At 40.0% G+C, this 22,042-nt stretch overlaps 1 protein-coding gene across 2 annotated transcripts in view; it reads left to right on the top strand.

The window, feature by feature from the left end:
* The window catches only part of immp2l (inner mitochondrial membrane peptidase subunit 2), a 537,230-nt gene that overhangs the window by 377,006 nt on the left and 138,182 nt on the right, over positions 1–22,042 (top strand). For both annotated transcript variants that reach the window (XM_043709514.1, XM_043709513.1), the window contains one exon: positions 9,892–9,994. In XM_043709514.1, coding sequence (XP_043565449.1) covers positions 9,892–9,994 — 103 coding nt within the window. The remainder of the gene's footprint in view (positions 1–9,891; positions 9,995–22,042) is intronic.

Genomic DNA, 22,042 nt, shown 5'->3' with positions numbered 1-22,042 from the left:
GGAGGGGAGGGAAATATATCCCTGGTGGTGGGGTCCATTTGGAGGTGGCGGAAATGACGGCGGATGATACGATGTATATGGAGGTTGGTGGGGTGGTAGGTGAGGACCAGTGGGGTCTGTCCTGGTGGCGATTGGAGGGGCGGGGCGCCAGGGCGGAGGAGCGGGAAGTGGAGGAGATGCGGTGGAGAGCATCGCCGATCACGTCTGGGGGGAAATTGCGGTCTTTGAAGAAGGAGGCCATCTGGGTTCACCCTCACCTTCACCCTCACCCTCACCTTACCTCCTTCCACCTATCACATTTCCAACACTCCTCCCCCAAGTCCCTCCTCCCTACCTTTTATCTTAGCCTGCTTGGCACACTTTTCTCATTCCTGAAGAAGGGCTCATGCCCGAAACGTTGATTCTCCTGCTTCTTCAATGCTGCCTGACCTGCTGTGCTTTTGCAGCAACACATTTTCAGCTCTGATCTCCAGCATCTGCAGTCCTCACTTTCTCCTTGTTAAATAGTGGACAGACTTTGGAGTCAAGAGATAGTTACTGCTGAATTCTAAGTCTCTACCCTGTTCTTCTAGTCACAGCTAGCCCATTTCAATTTTGGACCCGAAGATGTTTTATTTCAGCACCTGTAACGCTATTGAATGGCAAAAGCACATGGTTGGATTCTCTCTTTGTAAGTGGCCACTGCCTAGCATTTAGAACATAGAACATAGAACAGTACAGCACAATACAGGTCCTTTGGCCCTCGATGATGTGCTGACCCTTTATCCTACTCTAAGATCATATTAACCTACAAACTCTTCATCCATGTCCCTACTCAAGAGTCATTTAAGTGCCTCTATTGTCCCTATCTGACAATACTACCATGGTTGGCAGTGCATTCCACGCACCCACCACTCTCTGTATAAAGAACCTACCTCTGACATCTCCCCTAAACCTTCCTCCAATCACCTTAAAATTATGCCCCCTTGTGATAGCCATTTCTGCATTGGGAAAACCTCTCTGGCTGTCCACTCTATCTATGCATCTCACCACCTTGTGCACCTCTATGAAGTCACCTCTTATCCTTCTTTGCTCCAATGAGAAGAGCCCTAGCTCCCTTAATCTTTCTTCATAAGACATGCCCTCCTGTCCAGCCAGTATCCTGGTAAATCTTCTTTGCACCCTCTGTAAAGCTTCCACATCTTTCCTATAATGAGGCGACCAGAAGTGAACATAATATTTCAAGTGTGGTCTAATCAGGACTCTGAAGAGCTGCAGCATAACCTCACGGCTCTTAAACTCAATCCCCCTCCTACTGAAAGCCAACACACCGTACGCCTTCTTAACAACCCTCTCAACTTGGGTGGCAACTTTGAGGGATCTATCTATCCATCTGTTCCTCTACACTGCCTAGAATCCTGCCTTTAATTCTGTAACCTGCATTCAAATTTGACCTTCCAAAATGAATCACTTCACACTTCTCCAGGTTGAATTCCATCTGCCACTTATCAGCCCAGCTCTGCATCCTGTCAATGTCTCGTTGGAACCTACAACAGCCCTCCACACTATCCACAACTCCACCAACCTTTGTGTCATGACAAACTTACTAACTCACTCTTTCATTTCCTCATCCAAGTCATTTATAAAAATCACAAAGACCAGAGGTCCCAGAACAGATCCCTGTGGAACAACACTAGTTACTGAGCTCCAGGCTGAATACTTTCCATCTACTACCACTCTTTGTCATCTATGGGCCAGCCAATCGGTATCCAGATAGCCAGGTTTCCCTGTATCCCATGCTTCCTTACTTTCTGAATGAACCTACCATCGGCAACCTTTGTGTGGTAAGAATGTTATTTTCCACTTACCAGCCCAAGCCGGAATAAGTGCAGGTCTTGCTGAATATGGTGCGCCCTGTTTCAGTAACTGAGAGTCATGAATGGTGCTGAACATTGTGACCTTATGATGGAAGCAACTGTAGGTGTTTGATTGTAAGACAATACTGTTGCCTTTGAAATATTCTACACAGACATTTCAACTAATTTATTACTCATAGAACGCATTTATCCAGATACTCTTACTGAATGAGACAAGTAAAGGACTGCAATTCAAACTATTTTTTATTAAAACACAATCAAGTTAAAGAAACAAATCTTACAAATAAGTAAAATAAATTAAATGAACTTTTCCCAAACTAGGCTGCCTGCCTGCAAAACACACACTACTCGCTGTGGTGAACTTGTTGGGGCTGCGGGATCCAATTCACTAAATTCTGTCGACAAGGCACTCAGGTGAATCTTGCATGGAGTTTTCACTGAGGGAATGGCTGCAAGATGTCCCTTCTCATCCTCCCCTTTCTGAGCCTTTCTGGAATATTCTCTGACTTCAACCAATAGTGTCACAGGCAGGGGTCACAGTGCCAAATGAGGTCCGTCCAGGTCATCCTTGGTGTAACTGCACCCTTTCCAAGATGTGATTTATTTCGTGGTGCCAAGTGGTCTGGCCAAAACTGGGAAATACACAAACATTACATTTCTCCTTATTATTCCGGCTGAGTATTGCTTAAAGCATTTCAAGTCATAATGACACTTCCTTGTTAAAGTCAACCGCCTTTGTTCAATATGCAGGACAGATTTGGGCTGATCCTTGATAGCTTTTGACCTGTGGTAAACTTGACCTTTTCGCATTCCATGAGGTCCTGCTTGCATAAACTGTTTAGCTGATTTTATGTTGGGCCTAGTTGTTTAGGCCATTGGCTACTTGGCTATTATCTCTTCTCTTGATCCCATAGCTCTCAGTGAATATGATTACACAAATAAATAAGAGTGTGGTGCTGGAAAAAGCATAGTAGGTGAGTTAGCATCTGAGGAGTAGGAGAGTCAACATTTCGAGCAGGACCTTTCATCAGCCTACTGTGACTCTGCAGTCCTCTCTATCTTCTAAACGATCACACAACCTAAACTGAGTTTACCTTGTCAGGCAAGCATTTAAATCTCAGTTAGCCAAAACTATTCTGAGGAACTCCTGCCACAATGTCTTGGGATAAAAGTGATAGACCTCCAACAACTCATAACCATTTCCCTCCCTATGAACTGTGTCCAACCAATAAAGATTACCTCCTCCCCCCCCGATCTCATTAATTTAATTTTACTAGGGCTGTTTGATAGCTGTACTCAGACAACTACTGATTTGATGTCAAAGGCAGTCACTCTTACACCACCTTTTGCGTTCTGTTCTTTTGGATCAAGAATTTAATGAGGTTAGGAGCTGAGTTGTCCCAGAGAAATCCAAACTGAACATCATCAAGCAGGTCTTGATAGCACTGTCGAGCCTCTTCCACCACTTTGTGATGATCGAGAGTGGACTGATGTGATAATAATTGACTGGGTTAGTTTGTCCCTTGCCTTGTGCAAAGAACATATGTGAGAGATTTTCTACACGGATAGTTGCCAATGTAGCTGTACTGAAATTGTTTAGCTAGAGTATGGCTACTCCTGAAGCAGAATTCCTCTGTTGCATAGCTGGAAGGTTGACAGGATTTTTCCCCTTTGTAGCTTCCATTGCCTTCAGCCATTTCTTGGTGTCACATAGAGTGAATCGAATTGGCTGAAGATTAGTATCTGTGATGCTGGGCAACTCAAAGAGGATCCTCCACTTAACACTTGTGACTGAAAATGATTAGAAATGCTTCAGCCTTTTCTGTTAGACTAATGTGTTGGCTGCCCCACCATTAAAGATTTGTGGTGTCTCCTCCAAATGTTAATAGTTTAATTGCTCACTGACATTCATGGCTGGACGTACAGAACTGAAAAACCTAGATCAGATCCATTTTCAGTGAGATTGCTTAGCCTTGAGCATTGTATGTTGCTTAAGCTGCTTGGTATGTAAGTAGTCCTGTGCTGTAGCTGCAGCTGACTGACACATTAGTTTTTGGTATGTTTGGCGCTGCTCCTGCCATTTGCCCCAGGATTCTTCATTGAATCAGGTTGATTCTGCAGGAGTTAATAATGATAGAATTGGAGTATGCAAGGAGATTATGGAGTTACACATTATAATGTTTCTGTCTTAATGGTTAAGAGCCATAGCTTATAACAACTACTGAGGGAACAATAAACTGGCTTTCTTCAAGTTTATGGTTTTTTATTACTGTAGAGAAAAGAGATCCTCCTGCCCTTGCAGAGATCTGATGACTTCTTTCAAGTTGTTTCAGCTACCTGGGAGCCAATCACATAGTTATTAGCAGAAGAAGACCTTTGTTATTAATAACTGATCACCATATCACAGACCAATCAGTTGCTTGTTGCTAGCTGAAGCTCCATTCATACACACCTCTTGGCACCAGCTTATTTGTAACCAGACTTCCACTACTACTTAAACAAGCTTCCACAAAGAGTTATAGGGGTAGAATACAGGGATGCCAGTTAATCATAAGGAATACCTCAGCTAGGATATTATATTCAGTTCTAAACACTGTGCTGCAAGAAAATGCCAGTGTTTTAAGGTACAGTAGAGTCTCTCAGTTGTGATACCATGCATGAGGACTTCAGTTATGTAAATAAATTATAGTTGTTTTCAAAGGGTAAAACATGTTGAGAGGAGGTTTGGTAGAGGAGTTCAAAACCATAGAAGGTTTTAATAGTAATATATCAGGAATATCTGAAAATGGAAAAACCAATCAATTCTAAGTCTTATTTTTAAATCTCCTTCTGCAACAATTCAGCCCCATCTTCCCCCTCAATAGAAATATCCTATGCCTTCATGGACATCTTATGGACATACAAATGACATTATAAATAAAAGTTTCATCTGTGTAAGCACAACATTACAGAAGATAAACTAACAAGAATTTTGTAGTTAAATGCTTATGATAATGTTTGCACTGTGATGCACCAAGGAAATATTTTGTTTTGCTAGTTATTAAAGAAAACAGTTTTAAACCAGAATGTTATGATGACAATAGGTCCACTCCTCCTTGTGTTTCACTAACTTCCTACCTTAAAAAAATAGCAAAATATTTGGGAAAGAACACTAATACACAGAAACCTTTGATTGCTGTGAAATCTCAGTGGAAGTTTTCATGTACCAGGATTTTTCCAACTGTCTCCAATAGCTGATTTCTGCATTTCAGTTTCAACTGTGATAGATTGAAGTTACCAGCTAATAGTGATTTTATTTTGCTCATATACAGTTACTAGTTTCTAAGCAAGTTTAGTCTGATAGGTGCTTAAGCAAGTCATTTTGATTTAAACAGGGGGAAAGTATATTTCACAAATATTTACTAACCAGAAAGCAAAATGTTCTTAAAATCCCTCATCTTCAGCTTGCTGCAGATTGGCTCCACAGACTATGAATATGATAACATATATTTTCAGCTTGGAAATCAACCATATTTTCCTCTTGTTGAGAATGCTTGAGTGACATTCTACATGTTCTAAATTACGTGGATTCCATGGCCAGCCACCAAAATTTCCATCAACATTTATAAACTTCTCACTGGGATAGTCTGTTTGAAATCAAGCCCAGTTATTCCTGGAGTTGTCAGAAAAGTTAAAGATTTCTAAAATTATATTGAATTCCCCCAGTTTAACATTGACGTTAACAGAAAGCATGGACCAGATTTCTGACCTTTATAAGGATTGCTATTCATTATAAAGAAAATTGTTTGCAGGTGCGAGGTGCTGCATTTCGGGAAAGCAAATCTTAGCAGGACTTAAACACTTAATGGTAAGGTCCGAGGTAGTGTTCCTGAACAAAGAGACCTTGGAGTGCAGGTTCATAGCTCCTTGAAAATGGAGTCGCAGGTAGATAGGATAGTGAAGAAGGTGTTTGGTATGCTTTCTTTTATTGGTCAGAGTATTGAGTACAGGAGTTGGGAGGTCATGTTGCGGCTGTACAGGACATTGGTTAGGCCACTGTTGGAATATTGCGTGCAATTCTGGTCTCCTTCCTATCAGAAAGATGTTGTAAAACTTGAAAGGGTTCAGAAAAGATTTACAAGGATGTTGCCAGGGTTGGAGGATTTGAGCTATAGGGAGACTCTGAACAGGCTGGGGCTGTTTTCCCTGGAGCGTCGGAGGCTGAGGGGTGACCTTATGGAGGTTTACACAATTATGAGGAGCATGGATAGGGTAAATAGGCAAAGTCTTTTCCCTGGGGTCGGGGAGTCCAGAACTAGAGGGCATAGGTTCAGAGTGAGAGGGGAAAGATACAAAAGAGACCTAAGGGGCAACTCTTTCATGCAGAAGGTGGTACGTGTATGGAATGAGCTACCAGAGGATGTGGTGGAATCTGGTACAATTGCAACATTTTAGAGGCATTTGGATGGGAGTATGAATAGGAAGGGTTTGGATGGATATGGGCCGGGTGCTGGCAGGTGGGACTACATTGGGTTGGGATATCTGGTCGGTTGGACCGAAGGGTCTGTTTCCATGCTATACATCTCTATGACTCTATGACTCTATAAACAATTCTGAATCACTGACATACAATTATATTGGTTGAAACTTTAACCCACTTATAAACACCTCTTCCCTCATACTGAGACACAAAAATTGGGAGTTATGGAGGAAGGAGAAGGCAGGGAAGTCATTTCAATGGTCCATTTTCCCAGGTATCACTGAGATGGTCGATTTTAGCTTGTAAGGAAGTGTTGCTGCTTGGTTCTCCTTCTCCAAATGTTGTCATTTGTTTGCAGAAGGTGTATGTTGGCTGCTTCAGACTTATAAAGCCTTTGTCTTACAGATTAAGAGTCACAGCTTACAGCAACTGCTGAGGGAATGATAAACTGGCTTTCTTTAGCCTTAAGGTTTCTTATTACTGCAGAGAAAAGAGGTACTCCTGCCCTTGCATTGATCTGATGACTTCTCCCAAGCTGTTTCAGTTCCCTGGGAGCCACCCACAGAGTTATTGGAGCAAGGAGACCTTTGACATTCATAACGGGTCATTGAAGCTCCGTTCATACACACCTCTTGGCACCAGCTTATCTCTAACCAGACTTCCACTACTGCTTAAAATAAGCTTGTCACAGAGTTATGGGGGTAGAGTCCTTACGTATATTTATGGCTCAGATTTTTGATCAGTTATAGGGTTATAGTAAAAGGACAGGAAAGTGGAAGTAAGGAGTGTCAGATCAATCATGATGCTCTGGAACAGTCTAGATCAGTCTCGAGGAGCTGAATGGCCTACTTCTATTCCTATTTCTTACGTTCTTATGTAATGTCAACTGCAGTACGCTGTAAATAACACTTAAAATGAGGGTCAAATTACTTGCTGTTAAAGAATGCAGCAAATCTTCAACAGTCCTTGTTTTTTTTTCAGTAGCACTTTTCTTATTTCAGTCCATAATTAAAAATATAGAAAACTCAAAAATATACAATCTTTGCAACTTCATTAGCTACAAATTTCCTGCTGATTGACAACTATCTGAGGAACTACCTACTTTTCTGGATCATCTGTTCCCAACTGAATAGCATTGAGCAGCTCTATTGTTATTCACAAGAACTAGTCATGATGTAGTTTTCCGACCTTATTGTCAAATTAAAGGAATCAGAATGTATTTCAGTGAGAGTTACATGATTGTATGTCAATTCAGCTTCAGAACAAATTGGTTCACTTCTAATTTAGATATGGAATGATTATAACAATACTTCACATTATGTCTAGATCCTATGACAAGACAAGACTTCTCAGCTTCCTTGAGAATTATAATTTTTTATGATACAACTGGTGAACTGCTTAACTCCCACAGAGTGTTGTATTTTCAGATATTATCACTGCCAGCATATAGCATTCTGGTTAGGGTAGTTCACTGCCATCAATTCTCTATGCTCAATCTAAGATCTACCTAATTATCAGTAGTAGAAGATAGACCATTGGTGCATCTAAACAAAAGAGGCACTTGCCTTGTCTAACAAGATAGTTTCCTACACAATAGATGCTGCCAGACCTGCTGAGCTTTTCAAGCAATTTCTATTTTTGTTTCTAATTTGTAGCATCAACAGTTCTTTTGGTTTTATTTAGGAATCAGTACAGTTTACATTAACTTGCTGAGTATAATTACTCAGGGGATTATTTTTTATTTCACCTATTTTTCTAAACAACCTGTTCAGAGATGTCATTACATACCTCTTGAGCAGGTGGGACTTGAAACTGTGCCTGCTGTAGGGGTGTGGACATTACACTGCACCACCAGTAGGCCCTCGTAATTGCTAAGGACTCTAAGCCAGAATACAGTTGCTCTCTTCAAAATGAACTCCACTGCCTCCAGTGTCACCAAGCTGGTCCTTTTTTTAAAAGCTGTTCCTTTTCTCAAGGATACTGTGTCTTTGGCTTTTTCAGAGGGGTCGTAAAAACAGTCCAGGCTCTGAAACAACTGGTTTGGTACAGAGATGAAAGGGTTTACTGAGAGGTCTTTTTGTTCATATGTAAGCAGATGAGAATTTAAGCCAAAGCTTTAATGATTTAGAAGTGATGTGTATAATGAAAGGAAGTGGTAAAAACAAGGACTGCAGATGTTGGAAACCAGAGTCTGGATTAGAGTGGTGCTGGAAAAGCACAGCCGTCAGGCAGCATCCGAGGAGCAGGAAAATCGACGTTTTGGGCAAAAGCCCTTCATTCCTGCTCATCGGATGTTGCCTGACCTGCTGTGCTTTTCCAGCACCACTCTAATCTCGACAATGAAAGGGAGTGGTCAATCCTAAAAGCTGAAATCTTGGTTGAGTCAGTTCAGCAGTGGGCTGTGTGGAAATAGGCTGCTGGACTCTCTCTCCTTCTGCCCTCCTAACTTCGACCTGTAAGCCTCTGTTTCAGTTTTACTCTATGTTTAAGGGGTTTGTTTATTGGGACTGTTGTGTATTTTTGGAACAGCATAAGTAAGTCTATATTCTGTTCTTTGTATTTTATTCCGTAATTTTGTGAATGATTTTTTGTCTGTTTTAAAACCTGATAGTCAACCTAGCTAATTTACTCTGGGTACTTTTCACTGTACACTTACCAAAACAAATTGCAAAGCTATGGTATGGGCTGCCTGCTTAAGAATGTTTTGAGTGGTCTGGCTGAGGCCATAACACCAACTAAAGACTGTGTAACATTATCAGACTGGGTAAGCTTAATGCAACATGAATAGAAACTCTCCAGAACCATTCTCTTCTCCAACAAAAGCTACTAAATCACTAAATCACTATGCTTGAGTATTTGTGAGCATCTAATTTTCACTTAACACCATTAATTTTCCCACCTTCTGCAGAGGTATTGATGTCATCACAAAAATTAATAACATTTTGTTTTGTTTGCTAATTAAACATTTTCAAATTAACACAGCATAACATAAGATAGTATATAGTAAATGACACAAAACAAGGGAATTTTCCATGATAAGACAGAGGATACACTATTTTATGTGGATGGGTGGTTTACGTTATCATGGCCAGCTGTTTTTATTGAAAGTCACAAAGCTCAATTGCTAAGTAATCAAACACCGAAGTCATTATTGCAAAATGCCAGAGCAGAATTCTGGTTTTCTTTATTCCATTACATAACCGATGAATTCAGTTAAGGTTAAAATATTCTGATGTCTGACTTAAGTCAATTTCATTTGCTGAGGGCATCATACATCCAAGAATCTGCCTTGTTCTTGTTATGCTTCTCTGTGTGGCACAAATTTGCAATTTGATGGAGTTAGATGGTAAGAAAGGTACACCAGATGTACTGTTTCATTATATCAAATAGAAAAATGTTAAATGGGGCAAATTTAATGCATGAGTCAATGGTATCGTTTAAATTTCATTCTTACTCAACAGTCAGACTGATGCAAGTCTGGAAGAACTTACAATTATCTTTATTACAAAAATAAATCACTACAATATGTGTAAAATACATTTTTAAGAATAAAAATTTGATCATTATGTTTTAAAGAACTATGGGATATAGGAACAGATTCATAAAGATTCCCAATGGCCAATTATGGATTGAAGGAGATCACCATGGACACAGCTTTGACAGCAATGCTTTTGGACCTGTAAGTTTATTCTTTTTTTCTTCAGTCTGTTAAATTAATGTTGTACTTGCAGCAATCAAGATCATGAAATAATGGAAGAAGTAACTCAAATAGATTCTGCAAATTGTTCAATTAGCTTTGTACATATAATTCAGACTGGGTATCTTAATAGGCATAGAATGATGTTATGATGTGCTGTATTTTCACTTGACTACTTAATGACTTTCTGTAAAGCATGGAAAGTTATCGAAATTGTAGAATAAGTAAGTGCAGTCTCATAAAGATGCATATTTCTTATTTAATTATTGGTAAATGTCTTCTATAAGAAAACGAATAGTAAGGCACTAGAAAGAAATACTTTGAAGTGAAATTCTATTGCTGCATAGCATTTATCATGGAATCATTCTGTAATTTCCACAAAAAACTCCATTGGTAAAACATAATCTGTCCTTTAAAATATATATATACACTTTGTAGCAAATACTTATTTCACATGTTTTAGTTTGAGAAGTTAAGGTGTAAATGCAAAACATGGGTTAAGTGCAATTGAAGCACATGATTTTAATTGTACTTAACAGTTTGGAGCAATTTTGTTTTAAGAAGTTACCCATATCGTTTCATTCAATCAAAGTAGACAAGCTTGTTTGATTTGCGAATTAGAGTAAATTAGCTTTAACGTGTTCAGTGAATTCTAAAAGGCTGTAAAATTCTGAGTAGTCTACATTTTCTTCGAGATGATGGATCTTAAGAAAGTTCCCTGGTTTCAGTTTATAGAGGGAGCTATTGCTGGAAGACATCAGTGGCACTTTGGGGCTGGAAGAGTGCTAAAGCAAGGAAGTGACTTCAGGCAGCTTGTGTGTTGCTGTCAGTAGACTCAGTTAGTTAGGGCAGGAAGAGTCCCTGGGAGCTATTTATAGTTCAGTGCAGTTGATGATGGTGTAAAGGAAGCCAAGAAATAGTATATGTTTGATACACATTGAAGAATGAAGATCTTGGAGTACTCACAGGAGTAGTGATAACTTCATTGTCTATAAGAGAGCTGGAATTGTGTTGAGGAGTTGAAGCTGGGGTGCAGTCTTGGGGACTCTAGTGAAATGCAGTCTCAGGAGGTCAAATTAAACTACCTCAACATGAGAAATCAATGAGATCATTGCTGTCAGAGACGTTTTAGGAAGGTTGAAGGCTGGATTTTCAAGAGTGAAGAATTAGGATCCCTTGTAAAGGAGATAATGGCTAGTATTTTCCAATTTGCCTACAAGAGTGATGGCAAACATAAAATGAGGGATACCCCCAACCATTGTAAATAGGATAGCCCACTGGACCTTCTACTTCTCAGCCATGTAAGATGGTCTCTCAGTGGGCATTTTGTTCAATCACTTCCTACAAGGGCATTATCTTGCACTGTCTAAGGTTGTCAGTCAATCAAATGCCAGCAGTCACAGTGAGCATTACTTCTGAAACCAAGGCTACTGTTGGCATGGTAACCATGAATATAGGAGCAGTGAGAATGGCACGCTTGGGGAGGGGGGGTGGTGATCAGATGGTGGAGATGACAAAGTGAGGTATGGTGGAAGGTAGGGAAGGGTGTTTGTTGTAAGAATGTGGCTTTCATGGCCATCCCTGAATCTCAGTCATTCCCTTAGTGTCACCCAGATTATGGCAAATTGAGTTTCATCCCAATCCTAGTACCAGTTGGGAAGGATGTCTCGTTCTTGCCTGCCAAGAAGAGAATCATAGTGAAAAAGTCCTTAGGTTGCTGTTAACTGACTACTTAAGAACCTCAGTTGGTGGTGGAATGGGAAGATTAAGCTTTTGACTTCCCACTCAGGCTTTAATTGCTGTAATGGCAGGAATATTGAATGTATCTCCTGAATGTAAACTTGTCTAATTATCTTCCCATTCTGCCACTTTCCTCACTGCTTTTCAGGAGGGAAGAGTCCACCTGAAATTTTAGTGAGATTTGACAACATGTCACATCACTGGGGTGTCCTGTTTTGACCACATGTTCTATTTGATGTGCTCCATTAGGTATTTGTCCATAATTTCTGTTAAATCATATTCGTCATGTTTATTATGGATATTGTAGTTATATTATGCTTGATTATCTTTGTATAACAAAATTTAATGTGTGTGTTAAAAACAATAGAATGGTATGGCATTATCCTCTTAGAATCATCTGGAACCTCAAACTTTGGTCACTTCAAGCAAAATAAAACAATCCTTTTTTTCGCCAGACCTTAACACTCAGCCCTTCTACCACTGATGAGTAGTGGCAGCAGTGCATACCATATGGAAGATGCACTGTAGCAATTTAGTAAGAATCCTTTGGCAGCCCCTTCGAAACGTGCAAATTCTACCATCAAGGGTAGCAAATGTGTGAGAACACAACCATCTCCAGTTTGTCTCCAAGACACACACCAACCTGACTTGGAAACGTATCACTATTCCCTCCCTGCCAGCAGGTCAAAATTCTGGAACTCTCCCAAACTTTGGTGTACTCAATCTAATAGACTGTGATGGTTTAAGGAGTTCACTGCCACCTTTCAATGGCAAATAGGATGGGCAATAAATGCTGACTGATCCATCAGTACCCACATCTCAAATGAACAAAAAAAAAAGACTAAACGTGGAGATCTCATCAAGGAACATAACAGCTGACTATCACAGATTACCCAAAACCTCTCCAATTGTCACTAACGTTGTCCTATATTCTAGATTAATAAAATTAGACCCATAAGTGACATTAATGCATCTGTGATTTCCTGGCTTTTCCCACTTCTCAAACAAGAAATTTTAAACTAAATTGCAGTCCTTAAAGGAACTTTCAGTTTCCAATAAATCTTTGGTAAATTCTATTTTATACGTCCTTTTACTCTTCCCAGACATGAAAGAATGAGTTTACCAATGGCGAAAATTATCTATATTAAATTTATATTATTTCCCCCTTGCCCAGTGTGTCTAGAACTTGACAAAAGCCAAAGTATATTTACAATATCACAACTAAAGAATGAGTAATAAAAGGGGATAAATTCAGGAGGATGAAAATCCCAAATATTTTTCCCTTTTCAAATCCCTTTTCTGGGCGGAATCTTGTGCTCCTAGATGTCGTGAGGTGGATGCAGTGGTGGGATACACAAATCCCTCACCTCCACCAGAATTAGATTGAGGCTAAGAAGGCCCATGACCAACCTACCCATACCATTGTTAATTGTGGCCAATTATTTGACAGCCACTGTTTGCCTCTGCAGGGATTAGCCCAGCTGTAAGTGGACTCGTCACCATTAGGTTACATTATGAGGGCAGTAGGTTAGCTGGTGGCATGTGGTGGTTCCCTCATCAGAGGAAATCATTGCCTGATTGAGGGACTGGACATTTGACAGGAGCTGTTTGCTGGGAACAACCCTGCTGTCCTTGCCTCCACCACAAACCCCCCCAACCAATCCCCTTAAATGACTGTGTGGAGTTTGCACGTTCTCCCCGTGTATGCGTGGGTTTCCTCCGGGTGCTCCGGTATCCTCCCACAGTCCAAAGATGTGCAGGGTCAGGTGAATTGGCCATACTAAGTTGCGGAGAAAGTGAGGTCTGCAGATGCTGGAGATCAAAGTTGAAACTTTATTGCTGGAACAGCACAGCAGGTCAGGCAGCATCCAGGGAACAGGAGATTCGACGTTTCGGGCACAGGCCCTTCTTCAGGAATCTAAGACCTTGTGCAAGTTCTGACCAACAAGATTTATCAGCTACTCAGTTGATAATCTGCCTAGAGGAGGCAGTAGTTGTTGCTGAACAAACATACTAAGTTGCCCCTAATGTTAGGTAAGGGGTAAATGTAGAGGTATACGCTACGGCGGGTCGGTGTGGACTTGTTGGACCGAAGGGCCTGTTTCCACACTGTAATGTAATGTAATCTAATCTAATCTAATCTAATCACTTACTTTAGTCCTTGGTCCTCTGTAGTTCTGGGATTCGTGAGATGTTTGTTCAGCAACAACTACTGCCTCCTCTAGGCAGATTATCAACTGAGTAGCTGATAAATCTTGTTGGTCAGAACTTGCACAAGGTCTTAATTCCCAGGTGAAGAATCACTGATGGCCTTCCAATGTCTGATTGGCATGTGATTTGGCAGCTGGTTGGAGTGGTAGCATCGAACTGTTGAGACTCCTGCCACATCAGCATAATTCCACTTCCATCTCCTGCAATGAATTCCTCCACCTGTTGGACAGAAACTTTGTGTAGATGTCATTGTCAACTGTCTCCTGTTCTGTCAACTCATAACTCAACCTCGCTGTCCTTCTTAATCCTCAGTCACTGTGTTCAGTTTTCCCTCACCAAGCTGAGCTCTCCTGGTGGATTAAGTGAGATCCTGTTCTGATAATCTCCTGCTCTCCCTTTCTGACCATTCAATTCCCTTTCCTAGAACAGTGTTTGTAGTTAGTTTTCTCAGACCCTTTGCCAGTTTTAAACCACTGATATTACTGTCTATTTGAAAGATTGACCTTTGGCTTGTATATATTATTTAAACAATGAAATTAAACATTAATTTGGTTCAAAATAATATTTCTGACACTCCACTGTTTGGATAATATATGTTGCAACATTTTGTCTTTGGCTGACTTTATTTTCCAAAACAAATACATGTTTGTTCCTTGCAATTCAGTTTAATGCTTGATGACTACTGTACTGTTTATTTAAAAAAATGAACTGCATAACATTAGTTTTTTCAACCTAAAGTTCCCATTAGATTTAGAGTACACAATGTAAAACAGCATATTACAACCAGTTTCTGCTTCATTTAGAGGAGCATAGCTCACTACTTTACAGTTTGATGGATTTTCAATGTAATTCATGCAAAGTAGCATGGTCCCCAGGGTGGGAGTGGTGTCATGGTGATGTCAATGGATCAGTAATCCACAAGCCCAGTTCAAATTCTATCATTGTAGCTGAAGGAATTTAAATTCAGTTAGTTGCATCAGTAAGTCTGGAATTGAGAGCTGGTGTCTGTAATGGTGACTGTGAAACTTGATTGTAAAAACCTATCTGGTTCATTCGTGTCCTTTTGGAAAGGAAATCTGCTGTCCTTACCCAAGATACGTGCATCTTCAAACCCTTATCAACCTTTAATTGCCCTCATGAATGGCTCAACCAGCCACTGAGTTGCACTAAACAGGTAGCAGATGGGTTGCAGCAGTTTAGCCTTTGCGGGACATTTAGAAATGACAAATTCTGACCTTACCAGCAACTGTCTACAACCTATGAAAGAACAAAATAAAGGTGATTTGTATCATGAAGCTGACTGATAGTTTTGTAAAGATGAATGGTTGCATACTTTTCAGCATTACCTATTACTTACAGCTCAATTTCTTTCAATTGCTGTAATGTTTTAAATTAGTACCTGTAAACAAATAGAGAATTGTAGAAAGAAAAAGAAGTGGATGGTATGCTTCAAATCGTATAAAGGATTACTACTTGAACGAGAATTAATGGTGCAAACTTCCTCTGGAATGCTTTGAAGGTTTCAAGGTTAATCAGTTTCTATTTCAAAGTACTGCTTGTACGTCAGGATAAATTATTGCATAGAAGAAAAATAATAATGTAGTAGTGGCAAAATTTATCATGTCACTCCATTAAATATTTTGAAGGATGGAATTTTCCCATTTTCAGTTTAAGCGTTTTGTTGAATGCAATCCATGGTGTCTAGTCCAGTGTGGATTGGAGCAAAGTTTCTCATGCAATCTTCCAACCTACACCAACTGGAGCTTGGATGCTCGTCTTCTTAAAATCATGGGGAAGGAGAGGTGGAAGTTCTTGCTGCTGCTAGGATCTTCAATGGTTCATGCCTCTGACACTATATTGAAAGTCCAATTGCACACCACTTCAGATGCTACCAGCCAGGACATTCTATGGTGCTGGACCATAGGGAAAGGAATTAGTACCTGCTTCACCTGGAGGTACTAATGAATGGGCTGGCAGAGAGAAGGACCATCCTTTTTCTTGTGGACTGCCACAGGAGGCCATTCCACCAAGCTTATCCAGGCTGGACACAGATAGTAACCCATGTTACTGCTGTGACCCGGGTTAGAGAGAGCACATGTACAGGAAAATGTCACTGACCTTCTCCACTATGAAAGGGTAGCTGTTATCATTTTGTCTTTGCTACCTCACACACACAGGGCCACCGCTCAGCAACTCTACACTGCACAAGCCTTTCGTCAAGGCTCATGGACTACAGCTTTCACTATTATGTGCATCATGTTTACACAATCCAACCTATCCTCCAAAACTACTCATCCTTTCTGCCCTCTGCACTTCCTACTCACTAAGGACAGCTCACCATGTTTCCTACTGCTAAAATTTTGCTGCTAAACAATGACCCAATTGAAAAGGCCATGGCAAAAATAACAGAGATCATGTCCTTCAGAAATCCAAATCCAGTTCATTTGTCTTGGAATGAAGCTTCAACAATGTTACCTCTAGTTTTTCATGTATCAATGCATTGTTCTACCATACTGTCTTGGAAATGTGCTGATCCGCATCTTCATCCTCAGAATGTTGCTGTCAATGCCCCATTTCATCCATATCTGGTACATCTCCACTTTTTGAGCTTCAGTTGTGAAGGGTACAGCTAGCGACAAATGAAATGGCACACCCTTTGTGTGCTATACTTCAAGGATTTGCCAGAGTGATGCCAGACATTAAAACCCCTACACTATCTTTAGGAAAGTTTAAGGAAATTGTGACAAGTCCTGTAGATCAGGGTCGCAAGATTCTCCTCCACCCCTTTTGTGAATCTTTACCTGCTGCTTCTCCTTCTGGAGGCTGCATGATTGCTGCTGGAAATTTTCGTTCTTATTGGCTTGCTCTTGATATTTTAATTGTTGTTGTTCAACTCCAAAAAAAATGTCAAAAGACTCCAGGTACATAAGTAGATAATCTCTGGGGATTGTCAGAAAGCAAATACAATTTTTATGAAGGAGGCTGAGCTTTCACATCCATCACAATGAAATCTCATGTTTTGCCCTCACACAGTATGAGTGTGCTTTGCAAAATGTCCTGCCTTCACATGGAGCTTTGAGGTCCATTACCTTATCCAAATGCATGTTGCACAACCAAACTTTGTGTACTATACTGGGAGAGTAGAATTCTGCCCATAAGCCAATATTATAGTTTCCTGCCACCACCACCAAATAAAAAGCTGCCTTGCAAATCACAGACCACATCTTTACAATTCAATTTGCAATTGTGGCAGTTGCAACACATTGTCCTCCAGTGCTGACTGCGGAATTTGTTTGTGAAAACGCAAAAGCAAGTGCAGCTTTTAAACACGTTGGTCTACTTAATTTGATTATCTGACATAACAAGGAGTCAATTAGTGCAAGCAATGTAATGCTCATGATGGCTTGAGGCCGTAAATTTTTAATATGCATTCTTAGGTAATGAATGACCTGCTGATGAAGTATAAATTGAAGCCAGATGGGTGGCATTACTGAATCAGTGGAGACATGATTACCTGCAATTGGCCATAGCAGGCCCTCACAATCCAAAGAGAAAAACTGTAACTTACTCCATTCACTTTGCATGCAGTTGGGGCCATTTTGTGTAGTTATTGTACAGTTGACTTTCAGTCTGACATGGCAATATTCCAACTTTGTTTCTGTGCAAGTGACTTGCAGGGCTTCCCTGCGATGCAAGACCTTCCCCATGTTTCTTTTTTTCTTTGATGTTGCTGTCCTTGTGGCCCCTATGACCTTTTAGCCTCCTTGTGTTTCTATTGAACTCCTTTATATGACTATTAATGTCACCACTTTAACCACCAGAGACCATAGCTTTGGAAATTTCCATGCCTTTATTGCCATTGAGAGGCCTGAGTTACTATTACCTGTTTGTAACCCCACTTCCAGTCCATCTCAGTCATTATGAGGTCACATCTTACTATAGCTGAAAATGTGTTGCTGGAAAAGCACAGCAGGTCAGGCAGCACCCAAGGAGCAGGAGAATCGATGTTTTGGGCATGAGCCCTTCTTCAGGAACGCTTTTCTAACAACACATTTTTAGCTATGATCTCCAGCATCTGCAGTCCTCACTTTCTCCCACATCTTACTATATCCAATTGTCCTCCATCACTGGCACCATTCCTCAAAAACTCAGTGCAATGAAGCCCATTTCCAGATACGAGTTGCTCGCTTTTCCCAGGACTCTATGGGCTCCCCCCCCCCGATAAGCACCATGATCATTCTTTGACCAAATTTCTATGACTGGCTATGATCCAGTTCTTCACAGTAACATGGCAGGACAGCCCAGAATGACCCAGCCTCCAGTCTGAGGTGTTCATGACACTTGTAATTCCTGATTACATTTGGCCTGCACGACTGACTGTGGCTCAATCGCTGAACTGTAGGGACACAGATCCCCTGACTTTGGTTGAACCAAGTGCCTGACACATGGTGGCCAACCTCAAGGTAGCCCACTCTAACCCTGGGAGTCATACGTCAGTACTGAATTCAGCGAGAGTGCAATAAGAAAGCAATATGTAGTAGACACAGGCTGGACAGAGGCCTCCAAATAAGTGCAAGTAACTGAGTGTAAAGAAGGTAGATGCATCTCATGTGCAAATACATGAGATGCTTATACTTGTGGACAAAGCAACCTGGCAGAAGCATGTAAGGGACTCTGTATTGAATTGCTGAAGTGGTGTGTAAGTTGGTTCCAAGTGCAGGCATTGTAATGTGGTGAGGCTGTTAGTTTGTCATTGCTGACTTGAATGGACCAAGGGTCAGGGAGAATGCTGTCCATGGAGCGAGCATGAACATTAAAGTGAACATTAAAGTAAATGGTGGTTGGGATAAAAATCATTAAGTGGCAGCTGACAGATACCCACTGTCTGTTTTACATGTCACAATTTTATGTTTAGTTTCTTGGGGATGGACAGGAGAGGGGGTGGTGGTATGTAAAAAAGGTGAGTTCAGCTATTAATGAAATGCAAATGTATGCAAATTAGACATCCTTTGAAAGTAAGATTTTGAAGTCACTGTTTCTGGCTTCAGTAGAAAATTGCAAAATTCATCAAACTCAAATTATGAACTTTCATTTTGTATTTTCCCAACTTTCTCACCATTGCTCACAGCGCACCAGGAATGGAAAACAAAATCTGTCTACTGTGGATCTAACATTAATCAAATTGCAAGATTCAGGTTCTGTAACATTAAAAAATAACTTTCAGTGACAATGAGGTTGTTTGATAGTAATTATTAAGAACAGATAACTAGAAGTATTATAAAATTTACTTACAGGTGTTTAGTATGTATCTAATGTGTATATTTGGATCTTCATACCCTTCATGAGTTGAGGACTGCAGATCACGCTACCTTCCTTTAACACAACCTCTACAATGTCTTGACTTCCACCTTTAACTGTTTCTATCCAATTTTGTCTATATGAATGGAATGTACTAATTCTTTCACCAGTAATCCTACTGTAAAATTTGGGCTTGTGTCCTCTAAATTTAAAATCTAATAAACAAGTTGTTTCAACAATTTTGGTTGCACTTGGATTATTCTGTGAGATTCTGATCAATAGGATCTCTGAGATAAGACTGAAATCACTGAAAGCAGATCAGCAGTGACAGCACTGTAACAATAACTGGAGTGAAGGTATATGTGTTGTTTTCCTCTAGCTGTTAAATTTGGCATTTCATTTACTCAGGCCTTTATAAGAGTGACACATTTCCTTAAAAACATCCCAGTGTAATTAAATTAAATGTTTTATTCTGCAGCATTCAGTCACTCCCTTGAGAAACACAGTGAGAAAAATAGTTGAAAGACAACATTATCACTGACCCATACTGAACTCATTGCAGTAATTCTTAATTATTTCTGTCAGCAGAAAATAGACAAAGTTTAAGTTTTGAATCCAGCCGTCTCATAATTCAACAATGTGTAAAGGGAAAATTTTAATTATTGTAGTGTTTATAAAGGGAACGTAATTAGTGTCAAATGTTAGTTGATGCTTAATGTTTAGAACTAGTGTGGTGAAATTCAATATTTGCTTTGGAATAAACTTTTATCTATAAATAATGGCTAGATGTGGAAGCCCTTATGTATTATTTCATTTTTCGGACTGTGATGAGAACTGAACAAGTTCATACTTCAAAATACTTTTTTCATTCTGTTAATTTCAATTTATTAGATTTTGTGTCTCAGCAGAATATGCTTTTAGGACAAAATTATCCAAGACATTTCATACAAGTGTGACTAAACTCTATGGTCAAAGTATTCTGTATAAAGAAGATGTGAAAGAACAACAAAGAGGTACAGAGGTTTAGGGGCTTTTTCTAGAGCTTGGACCATGGCGATGACACAGCATCCAATAGTGGGCAAAGTATGTCTTAAACTAGAGATGGACGATCATGGAGTTCATGGAGGACTGTAAGACTGGAGAAATTAACAATAAGGGAGAGTGAGATCAAAAAAGGAGTTCAATAGCAAGTTGAGAATTTTCAATGGGAGTCTTTGGTGAACTGGGAGCTGTGAAGGCCAATTAGGAGAGTGGGCAGTGATGGAATTTCGAGGTTTGATTGATGTGAAGTTTAGCAGGGTAATATTTGGGAGTCCAGGCGGAACACCACTGGCATAGTCAGACTTGAATGTGACATAAGCACAGATGAGAATTTCTTGAACAAATGTTGAAAGTAGGGTTGGATGCTGGATAATATTACATATGGGGAAATCATCAAATCCCTACAATGTGGAAACAGGCCATTCAGCCCATCAAGTCCACACAGACCCTCAGAGCTTGATGTGTAATCAAAGGTTTAGCTTAGCATAAAAATGTCAGCTAGGTTGGAAACAGTCTCCTTTATCCTAAGCTGGTGGCAACAATGGGGATAGTATCAATAACACAAAATCAGTGTTTTGGGGAGGAGGGGCCAGTATTGAACTGTAGGATATCATGGCTTATCCAAAACAGTTGGCAACACAATGGCAGTAGAGGCAGAGGGATGGTCAAGATGTAGAATTGACTATAGTTGGTACCATGGACTGAATTTAAGATATCCTGTTGATCATTTGACTGTTTTAACCTTGCTCAATACTCAAACCTAGCCTGCACCATCCTCATCCTGTTGGGCTGTATCCCACCTCAGAGGTCCTGCTGATACTCTGGACTCATGTTCCATCTGATACGCATAATCTCCTCGTCTTTGGGGAATTAGCTTTTGTCCCAATTACAGCCATTAGCTTCACCCTGGCCTAGTGGGGTTATAGAGCTGCTGACTAACAGGATTTTCCAATAGCTCTCTAAGGTAAGAGTTTCTTCTGAGATGGGTGTCACCCTGATCCAAATAGTCATCAGCTGCAGGGCAACAAGCTTTTTCATAAGCGAACTCCTCATCGATTTTGCAGTTGGTCGATGAGGAATGGGAGAGTGGGTGCAAAGATATGACCTTGGGCTATTTTGGTTGGAGGGGTTTGGGGACAGGAAGAGATCATTTGCTAGATGTTTTATGATAAATAAACCTGTGGCACAATAAAGATAGATATGGTTATTCATACCATGTAGGAGATATATCAAAGGAAGACAGTGTTGTCAGTTGTTTCAAACCTGAACCAAATTGAGTTGACAACTAGAAACGTCTACTTAATATTTGAACTATAATAACATTTTTCCTTAAAAAGATTATGAAATCTTTACAATTCTTTAATAAGTTATGAATAATCATCTCAATTTTGATCCCTTTGTAAGTATGTCATAACAAAGCATTGCGTATCATTCAATGCAGAAAACAAATTATTATTATTCAACAATATTTTAAATATTGTAGTAAAACTGAATGTTGTGTTAAAATAGTGTAGGCACTGTAAGAAAAGCTTCACTGCATGCATCTAAGATGTTGAAAATGCACACTAGTCTTATCTATTATACTTATTCCATGATTCTTCTTGTGGTTTATTTAAATATTGGTAATTAAAATGCTATTGCAAATATATTTCAGTAGTTTGCTTGAGGGTACAGTACCTGATACACATACTGTAACAACTGCTACTAATAACCTTTTTATTGGAACAGCTAGAACATGCC

The sequence above is a fragment of the Chiloscyllium plagiosum genome, chromosome 19, assembly GCF_004010195.1.
Source record: "Chiloscyllium plagiosum isolate BGI_BamShark_2017 chromosome 19, ASM401019v2, whole genome shotgun sequence".
Taxonomy (NCBI): Eukaryota; Metazoa; Chordata; class Chondrichthyes; order Orectolobiformes; family Hemiscylliidae; genus Chiloscyllium; species Chiloscyllium plagiosum.
This window is presented reverse-complemented; position numbering and strand designations above follow the sequence as displayed.